The 26693-nt window shown below is 49.9% G+C and overlaps 1 protein-coding gene across 1 annotated transcript; it reads right to left on the bottom strand.

Moving 5' to 3' along the window:
* Positions 1 to 930: 930 nt before the first annotated feature.
* On the bottom strand, positions 931 to 15594 carry Ccdc167 (coiled-coil domain containing 167). Its single transcript, XM_005318740.4, has 4 exons — positions 15495 to 15594; positions 2843 to 2937; positions 2577 to 2629; positions 931 to 1252 (listed from the first exon to the last, which is right to left on the bottom strand). Exons 1-4 carry the CDS (start codon positions 15534 to 15536, stop codon positions 1149 to 1151), a joined length of 294 nt encoding a protein of 97 aa, XP_005318797.1. The 5' UTR covers positions 15537 to 15594; the 3' UTR covers positions 931 to 1148.
* Between the last annotated feature and the right edge of the window lie 11099 nt (positions 15595 to 26693).

The following is a 26693-nucleotide window of genomic DNA, read 5'->3' as shown; positions in this document are numbered from 1 at the left end:
AGCCCAGGAACCCAGGGAAATCACGCAGCTGCTGATAGAAGCAGGGACGGGGGACTGAATGAACCCACAGCCCAAAGAGGGCAGCAAGGCACCTTCCCCCTCTTACATAAATCACATAGCTCACTCTGGTGGCACTGTGACAATCCAGGATCAGTCTGTGACTAAAATAACAGAGGCGTCAGACCAATTAGTGTCACTAGACCAAGGATTGAGAGGGAGAGAGAAATGGACTTGCTGACCCTGGCCAGCCTTCCTCCCCAGGTGGCCAGGCTCCCCCGCCCCCCCAGTGGGGGCTGCACTCCTGCTTTAGGGTAGAGGGTATGCAGAAACTGATGGCATCCCACTCCTTTGTCACACGGATACTGGATCCCCCTAATGCCTACTTTCCTGGGCTCCTTTACCCTAATCTGGGGGTCCCACTGTGACACAGGGAGTTCACCTTAGTGCTCCCAGCCTGTCTCCCTCTGCTGGCTGCAGCACCCACATTCTTTCTTCCTGGCCTCACTGTGGGAGTGGAGTTAGGGGTTTGGCCAACCCCCACCACCTCTTACTGCCACTGTCACCATGAATCTTGTCTTTATCATGGCTCTTGCTGCCCACTTGCTCTCTGGGCCTCCCAGTCCTGCCTGCCTCCTGAGGATGGATTGACTCCACATTCCTCCGGGACCTCCCACCACTTCAAGTCCAAATCACCCTTCACTGCACAGGCTGCATTTTTCGAGGTACTGGCACTGGCTGGAGGGCAGGTAATGTTTGATAGTGGGCAGCAGGTGGCACAATGTCTGCCCACCTTCCCAACTACCCCTTTACCTCTCCCTTCTGAATTCTACACCATGAACTTTTGAATGTGTCTCCTTCCTTGATTCCTGAGTGACTCTCCTGCTGCCCCTCAGCTACAGTCAGACCATGACATTTACTCAGCAGACAAGAGCAGCCTGATGTTCTTTATTGCCTCTCCCTTGACTCAGGGGGGCAGGGGTGGGGGGGCAGCAGGCGGGGGTGGGGGGAGGACACGTCAGGAGGCCTTACTCCAAGGCCTAGGTGGGGGAAGCACCCCGACACTGTAGTCCTCTTGAGACTTGAAGGGCTGCTTGGTCCCAATTAAGGAGCCGAGGAGGAGCCTGCAGTGGCTGCGGGGCATTGCAGACTCACATGGTCCAGTGTGCATAGACCAGGGCCAGGAGAATGAAGATGGCCACCGAGAGCAGCATGTTCTTCCGGTTCTCTTGCCGAAGCAGTTTTAGTTCCTTCTCTGGGAGATAAAGGGGTAGTTGGTATGGGACAGGGAATGGAGGCCATAAGTGTTCTTTCTCCCTTTCCAAAATGGATACACACACCACTGAAGTTGTGTCCCTCCTGTCTCTTACACTTAAACATGACCTGTCCTTGATCTGCCCAGATCTTCATAACATTTTAGGTACAGATTTTGGCCTAAAAGTCCTAATACCAAGGCTCCTCAACCAGGTTGAGGATGGGATGTGAGGGGTCACCTAAGAAGCCACACCTGAGAGCCAAGCTAAGATACAGTGTAACATCAGGTGAGTCTTCACCTGTCAGTGGGCTCTACAGTGCTCATCCTTCCAGGAGTCTCATCCAGCCAACTGGAAACTCAGTGGAGTCTGGACAGTATCTTGAGCCAGATACTGGGGTGGCCAGGCAGGGCCACATGTTTCTTGAGATCCTGCCTTTTGCTGGGGGCCCAGCTCAGCAGAATCTAGGGTTGCTGACAGGAGGCAGCCATCCTCCATTCTAGAGGAAGCCAGTCCTGCTGTTCTGTAGCCACACCCGTGGCTACACCCATATGGGTCCCTCCAAGTGACATGCAGGTGGTTGGTACACCATGAAGGCTAAACTGAGTGGCGATGCTGTGGTGAGTCTGTGAAAACTGCTAAGCTGGAGGGGAACTGAGGCCCTACCCATCATGTGCAAGGGAGGGAGGGACTCACAGGCGGCTCTGGGTGGGCTAGACTGAGCCCAGGGTACCCCAGCCCAACTGTGTTGGGTCGGGTCAGATTGTTCTTTCTGTATTGGCCAGGTCTGGTCCCCCAGGGGAGAACCAAGAAGGGACAAACTGAAGAACCTGCTACAGATCATTTTCCTCCAACTCTCAGGAAGCTGAGGCTATCAGCCAGCCACACTCCAGCTGCTTGCCCCGCCTGTACTCTACCTGGCCCTGCCCCCAGTGCCCAGAAGGTGGCAGTATTGCTCTACCCACAGGAGCCCTTCCTGCACTCAAGTTTGTGTGTGTGTGTGTGTGTGGGGGGGTATCTGTCAGCCCTACTCCAAATGCAGGAAGTTCCTGGCCAGGAGGGGAGTTGTGGTGGCAGTAGGAGGGGGGGAGGGGACCTGGCTACAGCCATACCCCTTCATCCCAGAGGGAAGACAGAGCCCTGGGTCATCCTTCTTCCCTTGGAACAAAGAATAGACCAGCTCTCCTCCCACACGGCAGGTTCCTTCAGCCTCCTGGGGCTGGCTCCTTCTTAAAGGACCACCTTGTTAGGTTCCCTGGGCTGCCTGGCCCCTCCAAACTCTGGGTCCTGGAGGTCAAGGTGGGCATCTGAAGGGAACTCTCTTACCGTAGTTGGAGGCTCTGCTCATTAGGCTGTTTTTCTCCTTCTCCAGAGACCTCCTGTGGGGAAGGAATTTCATGGCTCAAGCCCTTTTCCTCTAGCCACCTGGGGGCAGCCAGCAAACAGGACAGTGTGAACAAAGGGGACCAGTGCCCAGGTCTCAGGAGTTGACCTAAGGACCCAAACCCTCTGCCTTAAGCTTAGTTCACTTTGGGGACTCAGGACAGACACAAGGGCAGGGAGGGGAGGGGGTGGCTGGTCAGGAGCGTTACCTGTCCTCTGGGCTCAGCTCTGCCCTGTGGAGCCTGCAGTCGACAGCCTCCAGGTCTCTCCGACACTGGGACAACTTTTCCTCCAGCCCATCAATCTGAAACATAAGGCAGATGGAGACTGGTTGCAGAGCTCTGCAGCTAAAATGCCCTGGGATCAGGCAAGTCTCAAATCCACCCTGTCCCAGGCCATGTTCACTTCCACTGGGCAGGGCACCAGGCACCGGTGCCCCAGAGTGTCTTTGCTGTCCTCCACCACTGCATGCTTCAGCTCTGGGCTCCAGCCCGAGTCCCCCTGAAAACAGGGCAGTGGGTGCTGCGAGGGTCTCAAAGCTGTCCTCACCCACTGGACTAAGCACAGGTTGTGGGGAGAGAGGAGCAGCCCGTAGGTCAGCTCTATCTCCCCATCTAAGGGCCAGAGAGCAGGAGCCAGAGCCCGGCAAGGGCAGGCCTGCAACACAAGGCTCGAGGCTCCAGGTGCTCCTCGGGCAGGTGGTTCAGCACCCAGGGCCAAAACACAGAGGTTTTCCTCATCGACAGGCTCGTCTTCATATCTTAGTCCAAGCTGTAAGAACAGACATTTCCTACAGGAATCAATAAAAATTAGCAGGAGAAAAAAAAAAGTTACTCAAAACCACTTCTATTTCTGACTTGGTTCTCGTGTAAAAACATTGCCCATCATCAAGGTAGCTGTAACTTGTGTGGCAAAACACCTAAGCAACTGAAAGGCCAGTTGCCAAAGATATCCTTTTCCATTTGTTTTTCCACCATGCGGCCAGCGCAATGGTTTCATTAATGAGGTTCTTGGCATAAAAGTTAGCTAGAAGAGATTGAAATAAAACACACAGACTCAGTTACCTTATTTCTATTGCCAGGTCTGAGAAGGCTCCCCTCTCTGGTTCCCTCCTCTAACAGCCCAGCAGGGCAGCAAGGATTACTCAGGGCTAGCAGGAGAGAGAATGAACACGCCTGGGAGTAGCTTTTTATTGGGGAACAAGAGATTCAGGGGAGAATTCCATCCAATGAAGGTTGAGGGGGGACTGCACTCCAAGGTCAGGGGCAGTGAATGGGCCCCCGGGGTCAGTGGTCAGGCACACCCCCACATGGATGGGCTCTCTCATCAGGAAAGGGCCGGGAAAGTTCTGACACAGCCAGAACGCCTCAGACCCTTAGGAGCCACCCAATCACGTGTCAGAATGGCTTCCCACATGTTTTGATCATGGTTCCAGAGGTGTGTTCTTGGGAAAATATTTGAGTTGTGGGAAAAATGTTCCGTGAACTACCAGCAGGTTGTGCAAGCCTGGGCTCAGGATCATGCACTGACAGCGAGCCCCTGCCCCCATCCATCTCTTGACTCCAGTCTTTTGCTAGGTCTCATCGCCTGCCTTTCTAGGCCTGGGCCTGCTCTGCTTCCACGCCAGCCCTGCTAGTGAGAGCCTAGATTTTGGTGGCTTGGTTTCTGGGGCTGTGTCCTGCAGAGCAGCTGGCTGCACAGTGCTTAGAGTCCCACCGTACTCCATTTCCCATCTCTGACTTTGCTCATTCTCACCACATCCCCAGGAGGGACAGCAAGCACGACCTCTATTTCACAAATGGGAGAACCTGGCTCCCCAAAGGAAATGACTTTTCTGAGGAGTCGGAGTGGGGCCCCCCTTCTTATCAGTCTCAGCCAGCTCTGTGCACCATTCCTTTTTGGAGTTGCCTCCTGCAAGAAAGAATCCTGCCTCCCAGGTAGCTTGTCAGGGCCCTTGAGTCTCAGGCAGGCATTCCGGGATTGGGTGTCAGGACATCTGAGTTGAAATCTGTGGACCTCTGTGCCCTCCCTGGCCAGCACCCTTCTCAGACACTTTCCCTGTCTTGAGGCCTGGTCCAAATGATGCACCACCCACTACCTTTCCTGTAGCCCCCAGCACTGCCAACTTCAGCCCAGTTAAGCAGGGCCCTGTGGGAGGGAGCAACTGCAGAGCCTCGAGTTAACTGCCTGGCTAATTGTGCTGTTTCTCAGTTAATGGGCACCCAAAGGGAGGACTGTCCTGGGAACAACCAAGCTAGGAGACGAGGCCAGAGGCCTTCCTAGAGCCGCACAGCAGGGAAAGGAACAAGGCTTGGGAGTTAGGCTCAAAGAGCAACAGCTGATGTCAATGCTTTAGGCCACCAAGCAGTTCACCCCGACACAGGGCCCAGGTTCAGGGGACAACCATATGTGCACATAATCCCCTCACTATGAAGCTTTGCAGACTGCCCAGGCAGTCTGAGTTCCAGGTTAGAGCCCTTCCTGCGCCCACTTTAACCAGGACCTGGTTTGTAAGTCATTATAGGGAAGGAGCAGATTGGGACTTTCCATCCCTAAACCCTCTGGAAGGCTACCAGGTGCCCACACAAGTGCTAATTGTCCCAGAGCAAGGCTAGGAATTCATGCTAGGCAAAATCTTAAAATTGAGGTTGGCAAACCCTAAGTAGCCAAGCCAATCTGCCATTATGCTCTGGACAGGGGCTGAGAAGCTGGCAGTTGGGGGCCTTTATCTGAACAAGCCCAATTTATTTGCAGTTCCACTGAATATCTCTACTTTCATTTGCCACTTTTTAATGAGGCTTAAGCGGGCAAACACAAATCAAGGTTTAGGGACTCAAGTTCTAACCTCCCTCTATGAATATTTATGTCCTGCTGACAGCTCTCTCTGATTTCCTTCTAAATAGTGAGATCCCCTTCTTCACAACCCAGCTGCCTGATGTGGGCTGAGGGAGGCAAGGCTGACTGTCAGAGGCTCTTCAGTAGGCCACAGGCACATCCTTAGAAGGTGACCCTGCTGGGTCTCCAACTCTGGGCCTGGCTCAGGAAGCTGGCAACCAACCCCCCTGCAGCACTGTGGAACAGAAGCCAGCTCTCAGCAGCCGTAATAATGGGGAAAGAGACTCTGGGGGACCTGGCTGCATAGGGGGCAGGATGAGGGCATCAGGATATTTCTTTTGGTTGTGACCTGAATTGGGAATGGTGGCTACAGACTGACCAAGAAAAAAGGTGGGAGAGGACCGTCACCTCTCAACTACACACCCATGAATCATGCACGTCACAGACTACAGGCAACACAGAACATGATGGCCAGGACTCCAAACAAGGGGGTTAGAACCAGAGAAAGGACAAGAAAAGTCAGGGGTATTATAGAAGTGTAAAGGTCAGAGCTGGGCAGCAGTTGGGAGCCCAAGTGCCCAGAAGCTTGGAATCACGGTTCCAAGTTAAGTGTACTAGTAGGACTCGTGGCTGTGACCAGTGTTTTGGCAGTCATTAATTTCTGTGTGACTGGTGAGTTCCCTAGTTCCGTAGCTTGGTTGACTCATAAAAATAAGATCATCATACTTCGCATCCCAGAGCACGAGGACGTGATGCAGCACAGTGTCACAGCACAGCCTTGCACGGAGGGCTGCAGTACATGTTTGCTCTTAGCAGAGGGTGGTTTTCACCAGATCTTTGGGGAATAAAAACCAAGTTAACCGGTGGCAAGAATAAGAGAAGGCGCGAAGTGCAGCATGGGGAGAGGACTCCTCCTGGGTTGCCGGCAGCAGCAGAGGCAAGGAGGCCCTCTGGCTCAGATCTGGCTACTTCTCACAGTCTACCAAGGGCTTCACAGCAAGAAACCTAGAGGGTGTACCATGGGGACAGCAGCACCTCCACTGGCCAGCCCCCAGCACGCTGGGAACCTCTGTGTTCTGCCTGGGGATAGAGTTGGGCTGGGCCCTGGAGCTAGGGCAGCTGTCCAGGCAGAACAGACTCAGCAGAGGGCTGAGCATCGGAGGACCCAAGGAATGGCAGGAGAAGCCTGGCAGCCAGACTTGGGGTTCACTCACATCATGGCTCTAGGGACCTAGCAGTCAGCTAAACAGCAGACACATGAGCCCAGAAACCACAGTAAGAAGCTATATTAGACAAACTCCAGTGGGAAGGGAAGGTTACATGGTGAAGGCCATGAAGCCCCCAGGACTCCTGCCTGGCAGGCTGGACAGTGGCAGGAAGATCTGTGCCTGGGACTTGCCTGGAGCTCAAGGGGGCAGCAGTGGAGATCATGACTGTCACTGACAAAATGGAAACAGTGAAGGTGGGCACCTCACTCACAGTGTGGACAATAAAACTAAGAAGCATCTGGGTTACGTTTACACTCAGAAAACCAAGGTCAGTTATCACAAAGGGGGGCAGGGCACCATGTCCAAGTCCTGCACCAAGCCAGCAGGTAGAGCAGAGCTATAGTCTGCAGGTTGGCACAGGGACCCCAGGAAATCAAGGCGGTGGCAAGAGTTCCTTCTAAGTTAGCAAACAGTGCCCCTTGGCACCTCATGGACTAAGGACTTGGCAGGTCCTGTGCAAGCCGTTTGGTGGCAGTGAGACAGGTGGGTGGGCACGTGCAGAATGTCCTGACAGGAGCGCTGTTCTTGACCTAGAGACCAGCAGTGGCTAACTCCTGCCTGCAGGACCTGCTGGAGAGTCAGCCAAGGTAGGGAGAATGGGGAGAAGGAAGAGAAAGGGAGGGAAAGAGGTAGACAGCAGGAGTGGGGTGGGGTGGAGAAGCACCCTTAAGGAGGAGAAAGCTGAAGTTTCTGGGGAGGGCCCTGTGGCTGGGGACCAAGTAAGTCTGCACTTCAACAGAAAAGCTCCAAGAGAGGCGGGCGCAGCAGGGTGAGTACGGCTGCCTTTCCACACCCAAGCATGGATTTGACTCAGGAATTGAAACCTGGGGCTCAGTGTGAGGCGGAGGAGCCTCCACAGAGGAGGGAGGCTCCCTGCAGAAGAGCGGGGAGACCTGAGGACAGCCTGGCAGTCAGGGCTGGTGGGGGCTGCAGTGGCCTGAGGGGTGCTGTGGACAGGGCCCCAGCCAAGCTGGGCCTTCACTCCTACTGGCAGGTGCCAGGGGAAGATTTCCTCCCTCCAGTCACCAGGGAAAAGGGCTTCCTGCAGCCTCCCCGAGAGCCCTGCCTGCGCGCAGCCGGGGCCATTTGCTCCGTACCTCAGCTGGCAGTGCAGCAGCCCCAGGCCAGGAAAATACAATCCCCTCTGCTGCACAGACTTTGGGAATATCACCTCACTCCCAGAGCTCTAGGAAGTCTCCCTGGGGTCCTATACACCATAAAACCACTGTGTTAAGAGAAACTGTAAAATTCCTCTGAAATCCCCATGAGGCATCTTTTCAGGAGTGTGGAGCCTCCAGGAATCAAAGCCCAAATGAGGCCTCTTTGGAGGTAGGGACCTTGCTCTGCTGCACAGATAACTGCCTGAGCACACGGGTCAGGTCAGGCCCTGCGGGGCACCAGCTCCAGGTACTGCTGCAGGGGGGGTTACCCGCAGCTTTTATTCTGCCCACAAGCAGGAGTCAGCACAAGTCCCGGCTGTCATTTGCCCCATTTTCCTACTGAGGGTGGGCAGGGCTCTGAATGGTGCTCCCACAGAGCATTTAGATGGCCTGGGAGGTAGCCCTCTGCCAAATCCCTAATGAACCACTGTCCAAGGAAAAGGCAGAGGCACTCTCGGGGCTCAACTTTGGGCCATACAACTCATTGTGCTTTCTGGCTTAGAAAGTGGCTTCCAGTTTTGTTGAGTCTTGTTCCTGAGATCTCTGACCAGTGGGTGACACTGGATGCTGGGATCAGGTCTGCCTCCAGGCTCAGGCAGTGGCCATGGGCATACCCTGCACCTGCCTGGCTAGGTCTTGGCAGACAGTGATATCTTCTAATAAGGAGCCTGGTGCCAGGCACCTGAGCCGAGCTCAGGTCAAGCAGTCTCACATGTTTGGATGATACAGCATGAGTCACAGCGGTTTCTGGAAACCAAGAGTCCATGCAAAACTAACCCTCCACCACAACAGGAGCCACGATGCTTCTGTAGCATGTCCCAGACACCACCTGCTGCTCCAGGCGCCTACTCGTATTAAGTCACATTTGGCTTAAGGCAGAATGAGGGGTAAAGTCTTCGTATTTTACAATGAAGAGATGATGGGAATGAAGTAACTCATGGGGGAGGGGGGTCCCATAGGCAGTAAATGGGGAAGCGAGATGGCCCAAGTCTGTGCCCTTAACCATCACCCCATAACTAGAAAGCAGAGAAATACGGACTCTGGGCAACTCCTAGTGCCAGGCAATCTGTGGGCAGCTACATGGATGTTATCCCATGTTTGCGTCCACCCTGCAAGGAAGAGGCTGCGCCCACTGTACAAGGAAGAAGCTCCCAGCACAGACCAGCAGCAATTCACCGTGTATCTGGGAAGTGGAAGGACTGGGGTCTGAATCTGAGTTTCTCTGTTCTCAAGCTGGGGCTCTTCAAGCCGTCTCTCCAACATCTCGTGGAAACATCCAAAGCAAAGAGTTCTGGGAATGGTCACTCCATGCCTCAGCTGAAGGCCATCTGAGCATGCTGCCCTGGCTTCAGCAGCTCCTCCACCCTGAACAACCTTCGGCAGGGCCTTGCTTGGTCTCAGTCCACACAAAGGACACGCTGTGAGGGAAGGGCCTCACTGGAATCCAGGTGCTTTGCGATACAGGGGCCAGGACCCCCTTCATGTGCTATGCTGACTCCCCACTTCACAGACACCCCAGACATCTGCCCTCAAATCAACCAACTGTCCATTCAAGCCCCCAAACCCACACAAAAGATCCAGTTTCAAGAAGGAGGATTGGGCTAACTGGGCACAAGCCTTCCACCCCCAGGGCACCGAAGCCTTCCCCTCCTGAAGCCACAGCCTGGAGAAGGCATCAGCTGTTTCACCTCCGCCTGGCAGCCGAGGGCCTGGGTTTCTAGAAATCCACCTCTTCCCACGTCAGGTGGCCCCAGGATGTTTATTACGATGAGTAAAGGAGTCAGAGGACCTGCCCAGATGGTCCCTGGCAGGAGCCCCGGGGCTTTCCATCCAGGGCCTCTAGGCCACACAGCCAAGTCACATGAGGGTCACAGGCCTCAATTTTCCAGGTGACCAGCCACAAACCCCAAAGGGCCAACTCCCCCAGCACCACTTAAGGGATGCTTTTCTGTGAAGGAGGCTCGCAGGGCTCTTTGAGGACAGAAAACAAACCCATGGCTTCCCAGTCAAGAGGCCCCAGAAGCAGCTTCTCTCCCAGGTGAGCAGGTGAAGACAGCGAGCTGCCCCAGATTTTAATCAAGGATCCATTTTCAGGAAGAAGAGGGTGAGCCAAAGGGCTTGCCGCCTCTCTGGACACTCACGCGACCCCAGGGCATGAAGGCGAGGGGCCCTGCTGCCGTCCACCAGAGCTCTGAGGCTGGGGTGCTGAGATGGAGGCTGAGTGGCCTTGGAAAGGAGCCTCGGGTCAGTCCTCGCCTCAAGCCTTCAGGTGTCCCTGCGCCAAAATGGTGTTTGGGGTTTGTTTTCTCTTCTCTCCCCCAATATATATTTTTGATAAATTAGCAAAAGCTTCTTCATCACTGAAGGCTCAAAGCACTTTCAAGAGCTGGCATCCGCCCCGCGCCTTATGAATTCATTAATTAAGATGCTGGCAAACAGCCACTCCACACATGCTGACATCCAGCCGCGTTAGGTAATGAGGTTTTAGTCTCCTGACCCCCGTCAAGTGGAGCGGAGCCAGACGCAGGCTGCTGAGAGAAATCACCTGCCCAATGGCGACCTGTCGCTTTTGCCTGGCAGCAGGTGAGGCTCATTTAGTGGTCAGTGGGCCCTGAACATTCTTGGCATGCTGCAAGATCCTCTCCCCCAGCTACTGGCTGGTGGCTCCCCAGGAAGGTGGCTCTAACTGCGGGCTCTGTGGCAGCCTCCTAATCTCTGCCCACTGAACCACTCGGCTAAGCCCAGATGTCAGGGTGGCAAGTTCAAGTGCCTCCTCCTATCACTCAAACCAATTCAGCAAATATTTACTGATGGTCCACTAAGCTGCTTCTATAACACTGCCTTGTGCTCTGCTGTCCCAGAACAGCTGAGACCATCTTCACTGACACTGCTTCTGCCCCTGCCTGCCCTCATGGAGCTTACAGCAGGAGAGGACATCAAACAAAACATTACAGTGTCAAACTTCTTTCCTCCTGGTAGAAAGTTAAAGGCTCCACTAACTTTTATTTCTTAACAGAAGATACTGTTAGTTGGCCAGTCCAGCAGGGACTCCCAACCCCACTCCTTTGCTCATCTCTACTACAGAAGTTGGAAAAGTGCAACAGATACTTTCCCAGCCTCACTGTCATTGGGATTGGTCATGATGATATATTCCAGAAATCACTTGGGAGAATCCTAGGAGAGCTTATATTTTGCCAATAAAAGGGACAAATAGTGTTGCTATTCCTTTCTCCTTCCTGACTTAAAGTTGAACATGACTGGAGCCGTGGCAGCTATTTTATGACCATGAAGAAATAGCTAAGGGAATGAAGAAATACTAGCTCTGACATAACTGAGCTTTTGAACCAATGTCAGTAGCCACCTATCCACATATTTCTATGGGGGAAAAAAAAACAGTAGACTCCTATTTGCTTAAGTCATTAAGGTCAGTTTTCTGTAATTTGTAGCCAAAAGTCTTCCAGATTTCTGTAATAGGGATCAGATCCAATCAAATGATCCCCTTTAAAATGTTAGCCAAGACATCATACATCTGTTAAGATCAATTGTTCAATGAAACTAGGTTGAACAGTCTGGCTGCAAAAGAAAAGTACGATGACCAAGTAATAGCTCATTACTATCAGAGACTGAAAAACATAAATAAGTTTGACATCAGCCAAAATCTTCCTGTAAGTTTAGACTGATAAGAAACCTTTCTCTCCTCCCACACATTAAAATCAGTACCAGGCTGGCAATTTCTCATTTGAACTATAGTTTGCTCGTTATTCAGAATAAACTCTCCGAAGCTAAAAACTCATAGCCAGTTCCCCATCCCCAACTCTGAGATCTCACAAGGTGGCAAATGAGTCAGATAAAAAGACCTCACAAGGAACCACGAGTGTTGGAGGCTAGAAGGTGCCTTGGTTGTCCTAGGAGGTGACTGCCCAGTACAGCTGGCCTGCGCCCGCCCTGAGGGTGAAGCTGCCTGCTTGGTAATTGCTTCATTACAACAAGTGGCGACTGTTTGCAAGTGCTGAGATCACTCACTTGTGGGGGTTTTATTGCACTCGTCAGATTAACAAACATTTTTGATTAAATCACCACTTCATTGGCTCCAAGCACAGGACTTTTAATAAGAGGACAATATCTACTGAGCATCGATGCACATTCAATGCTCAGACCCGCTGGGGGCAACCGAGGAGCAAGGATGGGAGGCGGCCAGATGCCAGGCTTTTTCCAAGGCACAGAGTTACAATTTTCAAACTCTTGACTATCCAAGCAAAAAGTGACCAAGATACCAGTATGGCAAATATCTGCATATTTATGTAGATCTTGATATATCTATTTATATATGCCTATTTTGAAATATCTATATAAATTGTGTGTATATTGAGACACAGAGAGTAACAAAAAGAAGAGTGAATCTGCCTCAGTAAAACGCCCTAGAATAAATGACCTATCAAAACACTTGTGTCAAAACTCAAAACTCAAAAGCCAAACCAGACATCATGATCTTTATTTGGAGATAATGAATTTATAACTCCTGGTGAAATGCAAATCTTTTGTTATAGATGAGGAAACTAAACCCCAAACAGGGGTTGACACAGCCATGGTAAAAGGATGCAAAAGAACTGCAAAGGATGAGAATAAGAAAGAGCTGCTATTTATCAATTACTCACCCTGTGCCAGGCACATGCCAAGCACTTCACACATATTGTCTCATTTAATCCTCAAATCACACCATGAGGTAAGGTGCCGACTGCAGTGCAGCCTGTCTGCTAAAACACACTAGCTCCTCCTTTCACAGTAATGGAGCTATAGCTGGGCACATGGCCCCCCCGGCTGGTGAGCACATTTCTAAGCCCCCATTGCAGACAGGTAAGGCCACAAATCTTGGTTCCTGCCAATGAAAAATGCAGAGTTCAGGCCCAGGATCCTTAAGACACTGGGTGCTTCTTCTACTTTCTCTTTCCCTGACAGTGGAAACATCAATGGAGTATACCCTGGTTTCATTGATAAGATGATAACAAGGCTCAGGGAGATGGCAGAACACCACCTTCTTTAGATTGATGATAACAAGGCTCAGGGAGATGGCAGACCACCACCTTCTTTAGATTGCGGGTGGACAAATGATGCTAAGAGCCAAAGACTGTCTACTTCCTGTTTTTGTTGGAGGGAAAAAAGCTTTACTGGCATAATGCTATACTTGCTCACTTACAAATAGCCTGCTTTTGTGTTATGACAGGTACTTCTTCTTATTCGTAGTAGTTATTTTCTATAAAATACCACCAAGGGCTGGGATGGGCTCAGTGGTGGAGCACTTGTCTAGCATGTATGAGGGTCTGGGTTCAACTTCAAGTACTGTCCAAACAACAACAACAAAAGTAAGTCAAGCACGGTGATACACGCCTATAATCCCAGCTCAGGGGGGCCAAGGCAGGAGGATGGCAACTTTGAAGCCAGCAGTAGCGCACTTGTCTGGCATGTGTGAGGCACTGGGTACGATTCTTAGCACCACATATAAATAAATAAAAATAATAAAGGTCTTTCAACAACTAAAAATAAAAAATAAATTAAAAAGGATGGGGATGTAACTCAGTGGTAGAGTGCTCCTGGGTTCAATCCCCAGCACTGCAAAACTATATATTTAAAAATTAAATTAAATTGAATTAGCAAATACTGAACCAGGTTCCTGCAAGCCTCTGGCCACAATGTTTTTATCAACTGATTCATACAAAACTTGACTTATATGTTTCTGTTTAAATACATCGTATTCAATATATAGTTGATTCATTAACATTGTACTCATGACCAACAGCACCTTACAATGCACAGTTACAACACATTTGAAAAAAAAGTTTATCTAACAAGCCCATTTTGCACCAGAAGGCACACACAACCTTCAAACACCAGGCAGCACTTTAGCATTGGGGGGTCATCTGAAACAGCTAAATCCCAATAAAAAGCACAAAAATACAAAAAACACAACACTAAATACACCATGAGAAAGGACATTTGTGTGTAGTACAATAACGCAAACAAAGGCAGAACATTATTTTTTTTACCTTAACTGGAAATGTGGATCTCAGGAGACTCAAAATTTTTTTTCCTCTTTTATTTGCTTGTGAATGATGCAAAAGATGATTGATTTGGGGGCCATGAATATATTTAGTCAATAGGCAAATATGCAAATATGTAATCTGTGAATAATAAGGATCAACTGTAGTGACCCCTGAGACCATATAGTCTGCAAAGTCTAAATATTTTCTGTCTGATACTTTCCAGACCAGGTCCGCTGACCCCTGCTCCAGCCCGTTAGAGAAAATGACACACTTTCTTGTTCCTGAAACCACTAAGTTTTGGGATTTCTCTTGCATTCTCCAGGAATCTTCACTACATGCCTGTGAGAGCTGTACAGATGAAGTTTCAGGTGAAACCTGTTACAGCAGCCTACTGTGTTCTAATACAGACTGTGTCATCCCTCCCAATAGATGCCATCTCACTTTGCCATTCATACTCTATTCTCTTTCAGAAAGAGATTCACATTTCCAACAACTTTCTTCTACCAAGTAGGCTGATATTTCTCAAGGTATGTTACTAAAACCACCTATATCAGTGTGGATGTATATATACCGCTTGTTAAAAAGGCAGAGTCCTTGTCAAAATGTACATTAATGACCTACTGAATTACGAGAGATGGAAGAAAGACTTTGACTCGCCCTTTTTAACTGGCTCTACAGATGACTGTATGCATTGTTAAAATTTGAGAATCACTGAACTAGGTATTAAGCCCAAAGAAGTCCATTACCCTGTACCTCTCTCACAACCTCTGGGAGGTTGCGCCAAGGGAACTAAAACGGGAAACACCAGTTGCACTTTCTCAAAGACCACTCATGCTTGATTCTTGGCTCCATCACCTCTACATCCGGGTTCCACCTGAAACTTCATCTGCACGACTCTCACAGGCATGCAGTGCGGGCGAAAGCAGCACACAGTAGGTGCTCTAGGCATTAGCTGGTTTTCTTACCACATGTGGTCAATCCATTTTTAAGACTTTGGAAAACGTCACCACTTCTAGAATTCACTTGACAAACTCTCAAATACTCTCCAAGCTCCAGGCTTTGGCACTCTGGCGGAAAGTTCTCCCACCTCAGGCGATATTTAAGCCACTAATAATACACTGACAGCTCTTGTTTGGGTCCCAGCCCTTGGGGGTTCCCCTCAACGACAGGCCCTCCCGCCTGTGGCGTCAACTGTCCCTTTGGGTTCCTCTTCACTTACATGTCTTCCTCGGGTCCTCCTTAATCCCGTGTCCTTCCCCTTTAAGTCCTCTCGTTTCTGTGCCCCACCTACTCTAGGGTCCCTTCACTTCCAGGTCTCTTCCCCTCTGGAGGTCCCAGTCCCCGTCCCCAGGCCTTCCTAAGGTGCCCGCGGCGTGCCCCCTTACCTCTGGGTCCCCTCACCTCCAGACCGCGTCGGGCCCTCTCATCCCTCTCCCAAACCTGCGCTGCCCTCGCTTCCTCCCTTTGGCCCACTCTAACCTTGCCACCAGACCGACCCATTCCCCTGCAGCCAGGAGAAGGCAACTAACGATGTGCCCCAATCCTCACTTCTCCCCTCACCTCGAGAGCGACGCCCAGATTCTCCCGCTTCTTTTTAGTCATGTTGCTTGTAGGGATCCCCCACACATCACTGGACACACCCACTCGTGCGCACCGCGCATGCGTACGTCCGCGTGCTTCTCTTTCATTGGTCACCGGGGCATCGGGAGGTGGGGCTACTGCGGTCGCCATCTTGTTGAGGGGCTCGTCACCCTTTCGCAGCCATGTTTTTGAGGGGCAGTGTCCCGTTTGAAACTTCAGTTTAGGGATAGGGAGCGGATAAGGCCTAGGGAGGGGCAGTGGCCGGTGACTGGGTGAAAGCCGCTTTACATCACTGAGAGCATTTAAAAAAATTTTTTTTTGGTATTAGAGATTGAACCAGGGGCGCTTTACCTCCTGGTACATAAGCTACATACCACCTTTTAAAAATCCTATTTATTTATTTAGGGAGTACCCGGGATTGAACTCAGGGGCACACAACCACTGAGCCACGTCCCCAGCTCCTTTTTTTTGGTATTCTATTTAGAGACAGGGTCTCCACTGAGTTGCTTAGTGCCTCATTTTTGCTGTGGCAGGCTTTGAACTCACGATCTTCCTGCCTCAGCCTCCCGAGCGCTGGGATTACAGACGTGGGCCACAGTGCCCTGCTCCCCCTTTTTATTTTTTATTTTGAGACAGGGTCACAGCTAGGTTGCCCAGGCTTGTCTCCAACTTGCAATCCTCCTACCTCAGCCACCCAGGCTGCTGGGATTACAGACATGGCCACTGCACCAGGCTGAGAGCCGCTGTTTCTAACCCCATCTCCTGTACCCCTCATCCTTGAGCTACAACCCTACCCAGTTTTAGGCCAACCTTTCCCTCTTCCACTCAAATTAAGGCCCAGGGTCTGGGGATGTGGCTCGAGTGGTGGCACGCTCACCTAGCATGAGTGAGACACTGGGTTCCATCCTCAGCACCACATAAAAAATAAAGAAAAAAAAAATTAAGGCCTAACCTGTAGCACTCTTCCTACAGGAAGATCCCCTTGAGCCCTCTGCACTTTGGGATCTGATGATGAGCTTCTAATGCTAGCCTTCCTTTTTGTCTTGTATTCTTACTCATTTCTCTCTCTCTCTTATTGTAGGACAAGAACAGTTTACAAAAAGTTAAAGAAAACTTGTAAATGAGAAGCAGCGTCCTTTATTGTGCCAATCTAACCAACTCCTACCTTTGTTTTAGTGTGTTCCCTTCCAAGCCAGGACTCACATACAGGGTTTTATATTCTTGGTTAGTACATTCTAGACCCATGGCCCTTGAAATATTTCAACTGTGACCCCACTATAAAAAATATATTTTATATCATGGCCCAGTTACTTGAATAACAGAAACCAAATTTTCACAATAAGTATATTTACCATCTGTGATGCACTGTAATATTTTCTACTATCGTCTATTTAATTTTAAAAAAATAGTAACAGGAGACTTAATAAATTGTAGGGCAAAGTACAAATTGAAAAACAGCATTATAGACTTTTTCTCACATCTTCAGAATTATCATTTTGATGATGCCACCAGGTGAATACACCCCCCCTTCCTTTTTTTTCCCCCACCAGTGCTGGGGATTGAACCCAGCACTGCACATATGCTAGGCAAGTATTCTACCCCTGAGCGACACCCCAGCCCCATTGCCTTCCTGTATTGGACATGATTATTATAGGTCAGAACCTCCAAATAGCGTTTAAGCAAACATCTTTGTACCCAGAGCTCTGTCCTTCTGTATTCTTTAAGATAAATTCACAAAAGTGGAATTAGTGGGTCAAAGATTGAGAGGCCAGAATCAGAGAACCTTCTTTCCTGACCAGTTCTCTCTCTGCTGGAGTCTGTGACACTGTGTGAATTATAACCTCAACTCATTGTTTGGGGGAAGAAATGTTTTCAGATCTGAGTTGTCCCCTTGGTAGAGCTGTGGAGTGATGGAGCTGGAAGGACCTGAGATAGCATCTCACTTGGCCGCCCGACTGCAGCCCACAGAGGGAAAGTGCAGTAAATTCTGTCCAGACAGGACGCTGGCTGTCGAGCAGTTGTTGAGTGCGGTTCTCAGCCTAACGCTCAGCACAGGCAAAACGTACTCAGGAACACTGTCCATCAGCTGTCAATCAACAACATTGATTGTCAGAACACTCTTACAGCGTTGGTTCCAGTCCCAGAAAAACCAGACTCTGTGCTTCCCAATTATCACAGGCACCGGCCCAGGGGAGGTGAGAAGAGGAGGAAAAACACTGTGTTCTTTTAGAAGTGGCTCCTTCTGCGTTTGTTTAGCACCAAGAAAAAGCCACGGAGATCCGGGTGTGCCTCCTGCCAGGCCCGGCTCTTTCTCCAGTTCCCTAAGGGGCAAGCTGTTCTCCCACTAGAGCCTTGCATTGTCCCAACCAACTCTTGTCACCCGGGTCTGAGGATGGGACAAAACACTTGACGTGGAGCTAGAACGGGAGTCTCTGTGGGTTGTAGTGGATAGTGGGGGTTGGGAGTGTTTTTTGAGTGAGACCAACCTGAGTTCTGATCCCAGTTCTACACTTAGCAGCTATGAGGGGTGGTGCAAGAGAGTCCAGCTCGCTGAGCCTCAGTTTCTGCACTTTTTTTTTTTTTTTTGGTACCAGGGATTGAACCCAAAGGTGCTTAACCTCTGAGACACATCCCCAGCCCTTTTTAATATTTTATTTAGAGACTGAGTCTGTCTGAGTGGCTTAGGGCCTTGCTAAGTTGCTGAGGCTGGCCTCAAACTTGCGATCCTCCTGCCTCAGCCTCTAGAGCTGCTAGGATTACAGGTGTGCACCACTGTGCCGGGCTCCACACCTATCCAATGAACTCACCATGGCAGGGGTTGCAGGGTCACTGTAAAATGACTGAGAAGTCAGAGCTGCTGCTTGGGAGAGAGAACAGGACTGATGAGGCTGCTGCCAGCTTCTCATTACAGGGTTTTGCTGAGCGACTGTTGCTGTTGATGTTTTTTGGTGTTTGGATTCTGGTTTCTCTTGGCTTTAACATTACCGTGGAGTATTTGTTATGCGTTTGGGGCAAGTACAGGTATGGTTTTCTGCTCTCACGTAGTTCACCGCAGAGGGTGGCCCAGCCTGCACGGGGGCAAGGCCTCAACCCCTCCCTCACTGCCCATCAGTCAGTTTCACGTGTTCAGCCAGGACCCACAGTGGGGACCTCCAGGGTGTGGGGGAGGCTGCAGGCACCTCAGGGAGCCCACCAAGGTCCTTTCATCCCCTGGCACTTACAAAGGCCCAGTGTGATTCCCACAGGGCTGTTGGCGGGGCCTTCCTCAGCTTGGCGGGCTCTGTGCTGACACTTCTGCCCACGAGCAGATGTACCGCTGTGGGCCGGCTGTCTGTGTGTCTGTCTTTGTTCCCCAGTGAGCTGTGGTTCTAAAAGACCTCATTTGTAGGTTTTTAGAGCTGAGTGTTTAGGGGAGATAGAGCCCTACCCTGGCAGGCAGGAGCCCTGAGGCCATTCCTGCCAAGTTCTTGTTCTATGATCTTGGGGGGCAGATCAGGGCTCCTCTTTGGTTTTAAATTTCCTTGTCTGCAAAATGGGCACAGCAAGGATAAACTAGGCATCTTAGACACTCCGGGGCTCTGTTTTTTATGATCCTGTTATTTTTAAGAGGCCCAGACATAAGGTACACTTGTTAGCTGTAAGGTAGACATATAAAATAAGAACTAATCACTATCCTCAAGATATCTTTAATCTAGTTAGAGAGACAGACTGACAGCATGAAATACGGAATGCCAGACATCATATAATTAAATGCCAGCTGTCTGGTGCTTACTGTTGATGCATTTGAAACTCAGAAGAGAATGCTGTGCACCATGTACAACCAGAGAACGGCAAGTCATTCGCCTTATATGTACAATATGTCAAAATACTGCTGTCACGTGCAACTAATAAGAACAAATAAAAAGAAGGAGAAAAAAAAAGAGAAGAAAATGCTGTTGTGGGGGTGGAGGCTCTGGGTCTCAGAGGAGACAGTGGTGGGCAGGGGGAAGGGGGCATCCCAGGTAGGAACCCAGGGGTCTTCCTCCTGCCAAGAGGGGCGCCCTTTTCAACTTGGCACAAAAGCACTGTATAGGCAAGTCCCTGCCCCATCCTATTTGTCCTGGAGACGGTTTCTTCTGTCCCTTATCACATCCTGTGCTTTCCTGAACTAGGATCCAGACTCCGGTCCCCACCACTGCCCCAAGGGAGCCTTTTCAGAGCAGGGGTGAGGGAGAGTGGCATCGTTCACCGACAGAAGCATTTCAGGCAGGAAATGAAGAATTTCCTAGGTGGTTAAAAATACAGTGGAAGCTGATTTATGTTTGAATTTTGTTCCAGGGCAGCAGATTATAGCCCAAGTTCTGAGGCAAGAGCAGCAGTGTCTTTATGGTCTGCTTGGATCAGTTTTATGTCTTAGTGATTTTTATGTTTCAGCTAAGCCAGGATTCGAGAACTTTTTTTGCCCATGTACTTGGCTGGGGAAAACTCATATATACCTTGCACCCAGCCTCGCTTTACCATATGAACAAATGAAAACAAGACTGAAGAAATGAATGTTTTTACTTGCTATTCGGCGTCCAGTTTTTAGTTAAAAAGAAATCAAATAAACAAGATCCAGGTGAGACTGTGAAGTAGGTGTCAGGTGATATGATTTAGAAACAGATCCAAATATTGTTGACAAGGCAGACACTGGATCCCACAGAATCCTCTTCATCAGACAAAAATTTCTTGCGGACGTTGGCCCCGAGGTAAGCCCTGAGGCCTTTCCTGACGTGCTGATATGCTTTTCTCTTGGGGCCACCACACCTTTCATAACTGATCAGTTCCCCACTTCCCTTTGTTCCTGAGGAAGCTCCGCTCTGAACCTGTTCAGGGATTTGCAGCCTAACTTTCCATGTACAAGCGTTTTCCTGGCTTTATTTCATTTTCCCACCCTTGCTTTTCCTTGGGCTGGATCACTTGTATCTATTTTTATCCTACTGTACTGTGTGCATTTTTGTAAGCTACCTCAAATCCTTTTTTTGGAACACAAAGGAACATAAATAAATCGATAAATACATCCTGTGTTTGTAAATATGGCACTTTGTTCTTTCTAAAGTGATTTCTGTATCCATTAGCTCTGTGGGCCTCCACAGGCCTCTGTGAGTAGACTCCGTGGTCCCCATTTGGCAGTCCAGGAAGTTGAAATACCTCCACGAGTAAACTGGCTTGCAAAAAAATGACAGACCCCACTCCCCCTTCTAATTTGAAGACCACGCAGACCCCTCTGAAGAAAAGAATGTGAAAGGAGCAGCCTGTTAGGGGACTTGGTGTTGGTGGAGGAAGGAGGAAAGCAGGTTTGGTATTGCCAGTTGGAGAGGGTACAAATTGGGGTGACTGTGGCTTCGGGCCAGGGTCCACATGCGCATTGATTCCTCCTCCCCCTGCTTTTCTGATAACAGACCCACCCCCCAATGGGCACATGGGTGACATGTGACACAAGCTGGGCAGCGAATCACAGAACCACATGCTCCAGGCCATCGTGATTGGTTCAGAGGGAGGACATAGGACTTGGACCAATGAGAGTCCTTCCCTGAGATTTTTCCACCTGTAGTTGGGAAATGAAATCCTACCTCTGCTGATGTGTGATCCGGGAACTGCTGGCAGCTGGGTTTCCATCCATGACAAAGCTCTAGAGAAGACAGGCAGCGTGCCCAGGGCAGCAGCTATGTCAAGAGATGAGAGAGGGTGCCCCAGTGATATTTGAAACTTGGGGTCCAGTGCCCAAATCTCACCATTGCCCCTCCTAGAATGCAGGCCAATAAATTCCCTTTTTTGAGTAACTTGAGTTCTCTCTCATTTGCAGCCCAGAGACTTCTTGATTAGTGCGGTTTTTAGACTGAAGGGGGGTTTTTATGTTTTGTTTTTCAGAAGGAAGAAACCCAGCAGTTATGCTTCTCTGGAATCCAAGTGTTGGTCTCTGAGCTCCATGAGCCTGGACCCTTAGTCCTCAGCTTATCCAAGATGGCTTAGGCTTTGGAAACGAATAATGACAATGTGTCTGTCTAGGACTGGACTGTGCATAGGGCAGCAGAGCCCAGCAGTTCAGAGTGTGGCATCTGACTCTATTGTCCATCAGCTGTGTGACCTTGGGCAAGTTATTTAAACACTGAGCCTCGGTCTCCTCATCTGTAAAATGGGAGTAGTAATAGTAGTTACTTCATAAGGTTCCCATTAGGATTATACAAAATAATTTATTTCAGCACACAGCATTGCACCTGGCACAGGTGGGAACCTTATGAAGTAAGGTTAATAATAATTAACCTTACTTCATAAGGTTCAATTATTCATAATAGTTCAGTTATTTTTTTTTCCTGAGCTGTTCAGAGGTAGTTCAATTATTTTGAATAATTGTAGGTGCAGTACCCCTCAAACGCTCCTATGAATGAGGCAGAACAAATGTTCTCATCTCTAGCTGATGAAAGAAAACTGTGATGTTCAGCAGGGCCAAGTGACCTGCCCAAACCACAGAATAAGTGAAAGAGCCCAGATTTTGGACACTGGAATCAAATCCAGGGTCCTCTCCTGTGGACTATATTTCCCAAATGACACTGGCTGGCTTTTGTCAGGAAGCCAATTTAACAGCTTACAAAGGACACTATTCCTCTAGGGACAGAGTCCATTAGAGAAGCCAAATTCTGGCCAGAAGGCTGCTTGGTGAAGACAGAGGAGGAGCACTGGAAAGATGCCCAGAGCAAAGACGGCCTAAGTGACATCCTGGGCACCCCCCTCCAGTGTCTAGCCTCCCTCCTTCTTTTCTTCCAACTCCCAGAACTCACACGTCTCACCTAGAAGAATTCTAGAAAACAGGCTGCCAGAACCAGAAGATGACATAGAGATCACTCTAGTCTACTCATCCATCCAACGCGCATTTATCAAACACCCATCATGCACCAGGCCTAGTAAATGTCATGGCAAAACAGACACAGATCAGATCTCTCATTGTACAACAGCAAGTCCCAGGAAGGAACATGGCCTCCCTGAAGGCCATGGTGAACTGGTGACTTCTAGAGAACACTGGTCTCTTAACATGGCCTTCCTTTCTTCAGGCATAGGTGATCTCACCTTCCTGGTGACAGCTCATTGGACCAGAGGAAAGCATAAAGGCTGAAGCTGGCCAATCAGAGTTCACATGCCGGGAATCTGAACCTGGAAGGAGATGCTGGCTTTAGCCCAGAGAGGGAGGAGGCAGAGTGACTGCCTAGTTCCACTGATGGTCCCTTGTTGGCTCCAGCCCTTGGGTGTCCCTCCAGCACCACCCATGCCTTACACTTCAGCTCTCCTCTTCATTTGGGGGGGGGGGGTTGAAGTTATCAGGTTTTTTTGTTTGTTTTTGTTTTTTAGCATGCAACAAAAATAATCTAAGACTGTGATCGGGCTTGGGTTAAAACCCAGTCTCCAGGCTCCAAGACCCATGTTTCCCCTCCATGCTGACTGGCAGCAAAGATGGCCCCCACCAGGATCTCTTAGAACTCAGACTCTTGGTTACAACCTTGGGTGCACCATGTCATCCAAAGGGGTTCTTGACACCTCAAGGAAGAGATCTCCGGGAGGTGCCAACTTCTTTTGCCTCCAAACCAATCGTTTCAAGGATGTGTGTGATGGTTTCTAGAAAACCCCCGAGATGGTGGCTAACTGTACAGGCTCTGCTGCCAGGTTGCCCGAGCTCCGACGTTCCAGGCCCTCCACTCCCCAGCCGTGTGCCCTGGGCTTCCTAGATGGACCAAGTGCCTGGAACAGTGTGGGACAGATGCTGTTTGCCGTATGAGCAACCTGCTTTTTGTGAAGATGAAATTTGCCAGCAAAAGGCCCTCAGGGTTTAGCTTTCCCTCACATTTCTCTAGCTACTCCAAGTCCCCTGAGAATCGCCTTGGACTGATCACATTTTTAGTATAAAAACAAGTTGCATTCAGTCTATGTGGAGCAGTCACATGAAAAGCTGTGTCTCTGCCCTTTGACAAACCTTGATCTGGGTGTTGTGCCTGTGATAGGCGTTGTCTCAGCCCCCATGCTCCTCTAGGGTGGGTAGGCCAGCCCCATTGAAGTTTCTGATCACACCTTCATTCAGCAACTACTTACTAAGTGTGTAGTACACTATGTGCTGAGCTCTGTACTGAGGCTGGGAGACAGAGGCTCCCTGTACAGGGACAATCTCACAGTTCAATGCTATGCTATGTTTTTGTGAGACAGGAAACACAGGAGCAAGGGTGCAGTGAGTATTAGACCTAGTTCAGGTTGGGGCCCTGGGGAAGGAAGCCCAGAGGGAGAGACACATAAGTGAGAGTCATTCGGGCAATGTAATTTCACACCCATCAGATCACAGACATCTGACAAAGCCAAGTGTTGACAAGGATGTGGAACACTGAAAAAATCTGAGACATTGCTGGTGGAGTGTAAATTGGTAAAAAAAAAAAAATTTGGAAAATAAGTTGCATTAAAATGTTGAAGATGTGCTTGGACATTGGTTGACATGTACAAATGTATTTCCGGGTCTTTGTTATTGCAACAAAGTACAACACAAATGTCTGTTGTATTAGTTAGTTACTGCTACAATAATGCTGTGTAACAAATAATCCTAAAAAATTTCAGTGACTTACAATAACATCTACTTTTTGCTCACCAGACTGCAAGTGAACTGGGATATTTCTGCTCATTGGCTTCCTGCAACTCTCATTTAAGAATTCAGATGACGGAAGCATGTGTGTCTCATAGCAAATGAGAGGACAACAAGAGGCCAAGCTAAAACATACAAATGCATTTAAAACTATGTTTGTGTCTATTCTTTAGCATTTGGCTGTTTTAATTCCTTTAGGCCAAACATAAATTAATGGGACAGGGATGTATTCTCCAAGTACTCCAAATGTCAAAGGGTAGGGAAATGTATAGAGTCTCAGATTATAGTTGTGAATGATGTTGGGCATGGTGGCACACACCTGTAATCCTCCAACTCTGGAGGCTGAGGTAGGAGGATCACAAGTTCAAAGCCAGCCTCAGCAAATTAGCCAGGCCCTAAGTAACTTAGTGAGACCCTGTCTTAAAATAAAATATAAAAAGGGCAGGGGATGTGTCTCAATGCTAAAGCACTCCTGGGTTCAATCCCCAGTAAGGAAAAAAGAAAGAAAGGAAGGAAGGAAGGAAGGGAGGGAGGGAGGGAGGGAGGGAAGGAAAGAAAGAAAAGAAAAGAAAAGAAATAGTTGTGAATGAAATTCAATCAACCATAGCAGCAATAAAGAATAGATCAATAAGTTATGGCACAGTTATACAATGAAATATTGCACAGCAATGAAACCGAATGGTCTAGATCAGCACGCCAGGGCCTGTGGACCAAGTGTGTAAACAAGGTTGCACAGGAACAAGCCACACTCCCTCATTTTGTACTCTGTCTACTTTTGCACTAAACTGGCAGGGTGGAGCACTTCAACAGACTGTTGGGCCTACAAAGCTTCAAATATTTCAAATATTGACTCCCTGTATCTTGCAGAACTTTTCTGACTTCCCATCTACACCTAGCAACAGGGATACATTTCACAAACATAATGTTGCATGAAAAACAAGCTGTAGAGGAATGTGAACCAGATGACATCATTTACCTAAAGTTTGAAGCATTCACAATACTCAGAACGACATCAGAAACTGCTGCGCTAGTCCAACTAGGCTGCGGGAGTGGTACACACGAAAAACAGGACTGTGTGGATGTCAGTAACTGAGGTGGGGGATGTGACTGGGTTGGGCACCTAGGGGCTTCTGTGCATTGGTAAGATTTTAATTCTTGGGCTGGGAGGATGGTGCTAGTCCACGAGTGTTGATTTCACTGCCATTCATACCTTTTAGGCAGCTCCTAAATATTTCATAATAGAAAAACAATAAAAGCCTGGGGCAAGGAGGAGGGGACAGGTGTCCCCTTATATGGATAGAGGCTCGGGCAGGACGAAGCCTTTGTGGACTAGAAGGCAGAGGCGTGAGATGTGGGTGGAGGGAGAAAGGAGAAGTGGAGTCCGGGGAGATAGGTGGGGTGTGTGGAACACTCTAAGGAGTTTGGTTCATACGAAGGCGGCCCAGGGAGTGGGGAGCCCCAGGAAGGCCTGAGCTTGAGTGGCCAGGTTGGAGCTTCCCAAGGGCAGCAGGTGGGACGGTGGGGAGCAGGGAGAGGGCGCCTCCTTAAACCTGGCCCTGGGGGTTACCCCCTCCCAGCCCTGGTTGGAAAGCAGGTGGACCTGGGCAGGGACCCAGGGCACGGATCTGGGCAGGGACTTGGTTAAGCGACTCTGGTGTGGGTCCAGGGCTGGAGCTCAGCAGTCACAGTGGGCGTGGAAAGGAGGGCGTGGCTTCCAGAGGGGCGGAGTCTAGAAAAGGGCGGAGTCTAGAAAGCCTCCTGGGTGGAGTCTAGAAAGGGGCGGAGTCTAGAAAGCCCCATGGGAGGGGTGCCATGGCCAGCACCCTGGTCAGCCTCAGGCTCCCTGGAGTCCAGCAGGGGGTCAGGAGGAGCCAGAGAGCTGGGAGGGCCACCAGAAGCTCCTGGCCTCTGGGAAGCCCCAGGGCGGGGTTCTAGGCAGGCGCTGCGGACTTCCAGGGAGTCAGGGCTGTACCAGACCCGGGCTCCTGACCACGGGAGGACTGCGGTGGTGGGGGCAGCACCAGCCACAGAGGAGAGGGAGCCAGTTGGGGGGGGGGAGGTTGGAAAAGAAATTCTGGTTGCAAGCACGGACCATTTGTTCCAGAAGTCTGGCTCCGAGAGGAATGGAAGGGAGAAGACCGTGGCTGAGGGGCACGCAGGAGTCTGCGAGGGGCTCCAGGTGGGGAGGCTGGGAGAGAGCAGGGAGGGTCACTTGGCTTCCTGTTGAGGGGGAGATGGGGTAGAGAGCTGAGGCGTGGGCAGCTGAGGCCAGCCAGGTGCATTTTTTATTTTATTTTATTTTTGAGAATGGCTGCAAGAGTATCTCCCACCCCAACCTTTGCTTCCAATGTGATGTCGCCTCTTCCCTGCGGAGAGGAAGCGCCTGAGTCCCCTCCCTGCCTCTTTGGACAGGGGTTTTGACCCACTTGTCATCGATGGAATGTGACAGAAGTGAGGCCTTTCTGCTTGTCTGGAAAGAGCCATCTGCCTTTCGCCTGGATCCCTGGGGACCCTCCGCCAGGTGCTTGGTCTCAGGGCACTTCCTG

This window comes from Ictidomys tridecemlineatus, chromosome 8 (assembly GCF_052094955.1).
Source record: "Ictidomys tridecemlineatus isolate mIctTri1 chromosome 8, mIctTri1.hap1, whole genome shotgun sequence".
Lineage (NCBI taxonomy): Eukaryota > Metazoa > Chordata > Mammalia > Rodentia > Sciuridae > Ictidomys > Ictidomys tridecemlineatus.
This window is presented reverse-complemented; position numbering and strand designations above follow the sequence as displayed.